The 8,631-nt window shown below is 40.8% G+C and overlaps 1 protein-coding gene across 2 annotated transcripts in view; it reads left to right on the top strand.

Moving 5' to 3' along the window:
* The window catches only part of KIAA1456 (KIAA1456 ortholog), a 68,706-nt gene that overhangs the window by 48,826 nt on the left and 11,249 nt on the right, over positions 1–8,631 (top strand). For both annotated transcript variants that reach the window (XM_010838827.1, XM_010838828.1), the window contains one exon: positions 864–1,018. In XM_010838827.1, the coding sequence (XP_010837129.1) occupies positions 865–1,018 (154 nt within the window). In that variant the 5' untranslated portion in view covers position 864. The remainder of the gene's footprint in view (positions 1–863; positions 1,019–8,631) is intronic.

Consider the following 8,631-nt stretch of genomic DNA (forward strand, 5'->3'; position numbering starts at 1 on the left):
GGGAAATGGCAACCCACTCCAGTGTTCTTGCCTGGAGAATCCCAGGGACGGGGGAGCCTGGTGGGCTGCAGTCTATGGGGTCACACAGAGTCGGATACGACTGACGCGATTTACCAGCAGCAGCAGCAAGATAGGGAGCAGCACAGTTTTATGTTTTTAGAAAAACAGTTGTGGCATAACTGAAGGAAAGAGACTGAAGGGACAAAATAAAAAAAAACAAAACCCATTTACAGGTGGTTGAAGTAACTGAAACAAGAAATGAGGTCTTTTCTAAGAATCAGTAGGATGTAAAGAAAATGGTTGGAATCCAAAGACATTCAAAAGGTAGAATCAATCGGGCTTTGTGATTGGCCTGGAGTTGCAAAATGCATGCTATAAAATTTTTGTCTCTTTAGCATCCAAGAGAAGAGCTTTATCCAAAGTGAACCACTGCTAAGACCTTTGTACATGTTTCCAAAATTAAGGACTCATCTTGCACAGAAACACATTACAGTTAGCTCATTCCCAAATGACTGTTTTCTGAAGTTGTACAGCTAAGAGCGATGCATCTGCTAGTCTTTCAACAACGCTGGTGAGGTTCCGGTGAAGGCTGTGTTCTTTGCAGTTTGTAAGAGAGGGAGGGGACATATGTATACCTCTGATTGATTCATGTTGATGTTTGGCAGAAACCAACACAATTCTGTCAAGCAGTTACCCTTCAATTAAAAAGTAAATATTTAAAAAAAAAGAAAGAAAAAGAAAGGATAAAAACAGCGTAACCCTGGCAGTCGTTAAGTTCCCATTTTAGGAAACCTGCATCTCCGTCAGCCGTTTCCGGTGCCCGCTCTGAACCCCATCCCCTGGCATGGCCCCGCTCTCCCCAGGATGGACCATGCAGCCGCCCAGCTGGAGAAGCAGCACGTGCATGATGTGTACGAGAGCACCGCGCCCTACTTCAGCGACCTGCAGAGCAAAGCCTGGCCCCGCGTCCGCCAGTTCCTCCAGGAGCAGAAGCCAGGCAGTCTCATCGCTGACATAGGTAACCTGGCGGGGCCACGCAGTCTGATGTATATATACTCCATCGTGCCTTTCCTTTTCAGATTCATTTTTCATCTCTGTTCTAACTGGAAGTCTGAAACCGTGTCCTTGGCACGTTAACACCTAGAATATTCACTTTATAGCAGAAATTCATGAGGTCTCACGAGAAAGTAGAAAAGTTCCCCGAATTAACATTTAGACAGAGGTGGTCTTCTCAGAGCCTTTGTGCGTATCCTTTCACAAAATCAACCTGACCTTGGCTGAATCTGCCTGGACTGAAATGGCCGCTTGTGAATCTGACCACTTTAAATGTAGATTCCTTCACATTTGTGAGTACAGTGTTTTGGTGGCTCACCTTGAGGGGCTCCCATGCCTTCTACAGAAGAGCCAGAATTGTGTATATAGAAGAGGTTCTACCTGGCATCCCTGGTAGCTCAGACAGTTAAGAATCTGCCTGCAGAGCAGGAGACCTGGGTTCGATCCCTGGGTCAGGTAGATCCCCTGGAGAAGGGACTGGCTATCCACCCCAGTATCCTTGCCTGGGAAATCCCATGGACAGAGGAGCCTGGAGGGCTACAGTCCACAGGGTCACAAAGAGTTGGACACAACTGAGTGACTAATATTCACTCACAAGAAGCCTTATCACCTCTTATGAATCTCAGGAATTCTTTCCCTTAACTATTCTGTAGGTGTTTTATTATTAGAACATAAATTGGATCATATCTTCATAATCCCTGATTTGCTGGGAAGTTTTTGGCTCAGTATGTTTTGGAATCTAGAAGTGGTAGCCACAGCCCAGGAGAGCTCAGATTAAGTTTTAAGACAAGGTATGATTCCACTGGAAGCATTCCCACCTAAATCTGCTCTCTAGCAACTGCACGCACACAGGACTTGTATGAATCCTAAGTCTGGAGTCACAAGTTCTGTTTAATTTGACATTCAATCAAAATGCTGGTAAGAGAAATAGATGTGCCCAGGGCTTTCAGCTTGTTAAAGATGGTGTGAGCAGGGCAGAATTTGAAGAAGGGGTACATGTCATGTAGAAGTGGAGAATCTTTAAAAATATCTCTATTTTGTTAACTTAAAAAAAATAAAACTGGTTTCAGAAGATGCTGTGGGTTTGGAACTCTTACCACTCATAATATAAGCAAAGTACCAGGATCTTAAATCAATTGGGATGAAAAGGTTTGGAAACAACAGAATGTATATGCTACTTTCTCATGAAAAAAAGTGCGTGTTAGTTGTTCAGTCATGTCTGACTTTTTGCGATCCCATGGACCGCAGCCCACCAGGCCCTTTTGTCCATGGAATTGGACAAATTCCATGGGGGATTTTCCAATAATTGGGGGATAATAATTGGGGGATCTTCCCAATGCAGGGATTGAACCTGGATCTCCTACATTGCTGGCAGATTCTTTACTGTCTGAGCTACCAGGGAAGCCTGATTATATCTTACATCAAAAATTCCAAATGGAGCAAAGATTTAAATATAAGAAAATAAAGTGATTAAAGGGCTAGAGGATGACTATGTTATTTTTTAAAATATTCTCAAAAGCAAAAGGCCTCTCCATGCATGACACAAAACAAGTCAGAAACCATGAAAGAAAATACAATTGATTGTCGTTATCTACAGAAGTCAGATTCTATAAAGCTCCTGTGAACCCAGAATTAGTGAACACTGAATTGGCGCCCCAAGGGGAAATACAGGATTAGGTTCCTATGAGCCTGTGGTCACAATATTTTTGTCAACTGATCAACACCTAATCTTGTTTCAAGTGTGTTTCTGTTTAAAGACACTCATGCACTGTCAGTACAGGCTCTGGCATTCCAAATGAACGTTAGCAAATAGATGAGCATGCAAATACTGAGTCTGTGAGTAAGGAAGATTGGCTGCATTTGGTATTTTTGACTGCACAAAATGTAAAAGGTTCTACAAGGCAAAAATCTAGACATAAATATAAGGGAAGTAAAAAACCAAAATCAAACTAGGTAAAACTAAGTGTAACATATCTGATAGGAAAAAAAGTAATTTTCTTAACCAACAGAACCTTCTTCAGAGTCAATATGAAAAAGATCAATAACTCCCAATGATGAAACCATATGAGTAAACAGTTTGAATATTAGGGGAATACAAATCGCTTAAATTTTTTTGATAGGTAATCCACTTAAATGGCTTAGTAACAAAGGTACATAAAAATGTATAGTAAGAATTATCTTCCCATCGCAGCTCCCAGCACCAAGTAATCCACATCAGAGGCACTATGCTCTTAGGTTCTCGTTTAATCTTGAGATACTTCACATAAATATAAGCATATTTGTGCATGTAAGTGTGTGCCTGGGTAGACTTACCTTTTTCAATTATACAAATTAGTATGTTATACAGACTGCTATACAGCTAGCTTTTGTCTCTTTTTGTATATTGAGATCAAAAGAATCCCCCTGGAATGTAGGAGACATAGGAGATGTGGGTTTGATCCCTGAGTCAGGAAGGTCCCCAGGAAAAGGGAATGGCAATCCACTCCAGTATTCTTGCCTGGAGAATCCCACGGACAGAGAAGCCTAGCAGAGTACAGTCCAAAGGGTTGCAAAGAGTTGGACGCGACTGAGCACAGCACAGCATAGCGTTTGTTCTTATATAGCTATTGAGTATGAAAGTTGCGTAGCTTTCTATGCTAATAACACCACACGAACAGACATGTATGTTGTTTGCTACATTTTGCTACTACGAATTACAGCACAAATAATAATCTTTAAGGATCCCTGTGCAAATCAATTTAGTAAATGTTATTTTGTGTGCTCAGTAGCTCAGTCCTGTCTGATTCTTTGTGACCCCATGGACAGTAGCCCATCAGACTCCTCTGTCCATGGAATTTTCCAGGCAAGAATACTGGAGCAGGTTGCCATTTCCTCCTCCAGGGTGTCTTCCCAACCCAGGGATCAAAACTGTGTCTCTTGTGTCTCCTGCACTGGCTGGCAGATTCTTTACCACTGCACTTAGAAATCCAAATGTTATTTTACTCATCTGTATCTTTTGACTTTTATGTTATTTATAGTTTTTTACTACTCAATAGTAGGATTATTTTAATTACACAACGAAAGATAAGTTTAAAAATAAAATTGAAATTAAGAAAAATCAATAAAAAGGAAAGAATCCAAAGGCATTAGTAGAGAAAAGGAAGGAGAACAATACTGTTAGTCACTCAGTTGTGTCCGGCTCTTTGTGACACAATGGATTGTTGCCCTCCAGGCTCCTCTGTCCATGGGATTCTCCAATCAAGAATACTGGAATGGGTTGCCATGTCCTACTCCAGGGGATCTTCCCAACCCAGGGATTGAGCTTGTGTCTCTCACATTGCAGGTGGATTCTTTACCACTGAGCCACCAGGGAAGCCCATAGAACAACAGAACTATCCTCCAAAGGAAATACTTTTTCTTTCTAGGTTTTCCACTTAGTTAAAAACATCAAGTCTATGTTGGCTAATTTGACTGGTATTTAGATTAGCAATTTGTAATTAATGATTTGGGCTTCCCTCACAGCTCAGTTGGTAAAGAATCCACTGGCAATGCAGGAGACCCCGGTTCGATTCCTGGATCGGGAAGATCCGCTGGAGAAGGGATAGGCTACCCACTCCAGTATTGATGATTAATAAAACTTTGCATAGGTAACAAGCATGCAAGGTAACTGGGCTCCAGGTGCCCACACTGGGATTCTCTACCTGCTATGCTATTTTAGTGGTGCAACTGTTTATTGGCTAAATTTTATTAAGCACATCACCCTGTTCCCCAGAGAAGCTGATCTGCTGAGGTGTGTGATGACGATTCCTGATGGGAACTATGTCTTCAGGGAGGGATCAGGAATGAAGGGAGAGCAACTGTGTCTAAATATAAAGAGCGCTGAAGATTCAAAGACAGCAGAAATGAAAGTACCCTCAGGAAATACTGTGGCTTGTACAATGAAGGCAACCTTTTCCTGAAATGGGCTACTAACTTAAGGCCATTAGAAGAGGGTACATGCCAGGGATAAACTGGGAGACTGGGACTGACATATGCACCCTACTATATACAAAATAGAGAACTAATAAGAACCTGCTGAGTAGAGCACAGGGAGCTCTACTCAATAATCTGTAATAATTGATATGGGAAAGAATCTAAAAAGAAGAGGGGATATATGTATAACTGATTCACTTTGCTGTACACCTGAAACTAACACAACATTGCAAATCATCTGTTTTCCAATAAAAAATAAATAAAACAGAACCATATTTGGCTAACCAATCCCTTTTAGTATAACCTTCAGTTCAGTTCAGTTGTCACTCAGTCGTGTCTGACTCTTTGCGACCCCATGAATCACAGCATGCCAGGCCTCCCTGTCCATCACAAACTCCCGGAGTTCACTCAGACTCACGTCCATCGAGTCAGTGATGCCATCCAGCCATCTCATCCTCTGTCGTCCCCTTCTCCTGCCCCCAATCCCTCCCAGCATCAGAGTCTTTTCCAATGAGTCAACTCTTCACATGAGGTGGCCAAAGTACTGGAGTTCCAGCTTTAGCATCATTCCTTCCAAAGGAATCCCAGGGCTGATCTCCTTCAGAATGGACTGGTTGGATCTCCTTGCAGTCCAAGGGACTCTCAGGAGTCTTCTCCAACACTTTATCCTTATATATAAAACTTGTATTTCTCTCAACTCAACAAAGTCTTAAACTGATAAATTATGAATAGACTATAATATTTAAAAAGAACATGGTACATGGTGGGTGTTCTTTGGGTTAAAATCTTTACTTTTATTAGTTTAGAAGCAAAATAAAGACTAGAGCTATACTCCTTTCTGAGCAAGGTGACCTTTTTACCTGACATCAGAGACAACTATCCTAACAGGATTGAAATTTTTATTTTTGTATACTTATGTGTACATAAACTAAAACTAATTTTCAATAATCAAAGTTCCTCTTTGCCTTTTAACTCTCAATTATTTTTCCCATATTCTGTGGTCAGACTTATTTTGCTAAGTCATTCTCTAATTACCATTTCTTCTCTGAGTCAATAAAAATTTAGAGTTCCTACTAAGGGGCAGGCACCATGCCTACAGAACAAAACATATTCCCTCATCTCTGACTTCTAAAGGTTTAGGAGAAATAAATAGGCTGTATTCTTCCTTTTCCCAAAGGAAAAGAGAATTCTCTTTCAGAGAAGGTCTTAGCCAAAAAGAAAAAAAAAAAAACACTTCAATTTAAAAAATGTAGCTCTTTCTGCAAACTTCGGCGGGAACATTCAGATTAATTATTTCTAGCAAGTACTTACTCACCATGGGCCAAAACATCTTGCTGAACTGAGGCAATTATCTGTTTTCTTCCTTAGCTCTACTGTGGTGCAGAATACGGAATAGAGGGGGACGGAAGCACGCAGACACCTGCTATTGTCGCTCTGCAGGAGGTTATCATTTAATGAGATTTTGTAAAGGAGCATGACTGCTGTGTACAGGAGCTGCCGAATCAAAAGTGTTCTGATTTACTTCTTGTTTGTTTAAGATAATGGGGTGACTAGGCTTGGCAGTATTCTTCATTTCCTCATTAGGATAAAATCTCCCCTCTCTAGCACCTCCATGTCTGCACTTAGGAAACAGATAATTGCGCTGTATTCAGGAGTCCCATTACTATCCTTAAAAATGAATGCCATGTTGGACGAATTGGGAGGGCAGCACAGACCCACATACACTATGATGTGTAAAATAGAGAGCTAGAGGGAAGCTGCTGGATATCCCAGGGAGCTCAGCTCAGTGCCCTGTGATGACCGAGAGGCTTGGGGTTGGAGGGAGGTCCAGGAAGGAGGGGATATGTGTATATTTATAGCTGAGTCACTTCGTTGTACAGCAGAAACTAACACAACATTGTAAAGCAATTCAATTTAAAAGAGAAAAGGTATTCATAACAACAACAAAAAAGAAGAATGCTGTTAGAAATGAACATGAGGGAATTCCCTGGTAGTCCAGTGATTAGGACTCGGTGCTCAGGGTTCAATTCTGGTCAGGGAACTAAGATCCCTGCAAGCAGAAGAGCACAGCATCCCCCCCACACACACCAAGAAATGAATATGGGATAGATCAAGGGCATCAGGAGCACTGGAAACACTTCAGGAGATGATAAGATTTAAGAAGACCTCAGTTTCCTCATTGCTACCAGATGCTCTCTGAACACATCCCTCTAGCTCTCACATTCCATGAAGCTGTTTTTATTAGTATCTTGGAAGTAATTTCCCCTTTTATTTTTCTAAATGTATCCCGAGCCAGTTCAAAACAGCAGAAAAATTTACAAGATTATTTTTCTTAAAATACGAGCATTATCTTTGAAATGCTTTGGATTTCAATTTTAAAATACTTTATGGGTTATATTTTCCCCATGATTGCTCTCACATATTGGATCCTTTTTCTCAAAAGCATTCTTAGGGAGTATGGCTATGAGATCTAAAATATTTCTAAGACCTCAATCATTTACACTGAAACAATAAAGTTGGAAATCTTATTTTTTATTCACAAGCTCTCCACTGTCTCAGCTGGCATTGGCGAATCTTAATTATGTTTTTAGTGTCTCATATAATTTTGAATAGCTCCTATTTAGGAGTTATCATCAAAGAGTGTTGTGATGTATTTCAAAAGCAGCAACGGAATCATCTTTGAATAGTGGTAGCTATCTTTTAGGCAAAAAAATCTACAGCCAATGCCAGTAGGCAGGGATATAAGCTCTAATGAGCTTATGAGATCTTTAAATATTTATGAAAAAAGAAATAGATGATATGTCTGCAGTAGAACAGAGTACTAGGCACTAGACCATGGAAGGTTTTGTTTCAAGATGACCATTTCTTTATGTCACTAGCTTCTTCAGGATAGTATCAGGGAAATCTGACTGATTTAAATCTATGTGCTGTGTGAACCCTGAATTATCTGGGTCTCTGCCACCGGAAAGTGAATGTCAAAACTGGTCTATTTAAGAAAAAAATGGTTCTTTGTTAGAGGACTTCCCTGGTGGTCCAGTGGTGGAGAATCTGCCTGCCAGCGCAGGGGACACAGGTTTGATCCTTGGTCCAGGAGGACCCCACATGCCGCAGGGCAAGCCATCAGCACTGAGCCGGTGCTCTAGAGCCCGGGAGCTGCCACGAGAGAAGCCAGCAAGCGAGAGGCCAGCGCAGGGCAGCGAAGACTGGCCCCCACTCTCCGCAACTGGAGAAAGCCCGCGCTCAGTGACCAAGAACCAGCACAGCCATAAGTGAACAAAGAAGTTCTTTTAAAAATAAACTTACGAGAGCTAGCACTGACAACAGATTGGATAAAAAGATACTGAAACCCTTTTTTCATTCAAATTTTAAATTTCTGAAAGGCCCGTTCCATTGTATAACTTATTTTATAAGTTGTTATAGAAGTTGAAAAGTTGTTACATAGTGGCAAGTGGTAAGAAGTTTTGATAACACAAGACTAAATGCCCAGAACACATAAATCTAGAGAAAAATGTATGTGAAAGTAACTTATAAAGAGACTGGACCCTATCACTAGAATACTAGGGAACTATTATTATTAATAATAGGATGAATAATAATAGCACTACTATTATTAATAATACTATTAAT

This window comes from Bison bison, unplaced genomic scaffold (assembly GCF_000754665.1).
Source record: "Bison bison bison isolate TAMUID 2011002044 unplaced genomic scaffold, Bison_UMD1.0 scf7180017864105, whole genome shotgun sequence".
Classification (NCBI taxonomy): Eukaryota; Metazoa; Chordata; class Mammalia; order Artiodactyla; family Bovidae; genus Bison; species Bison bison.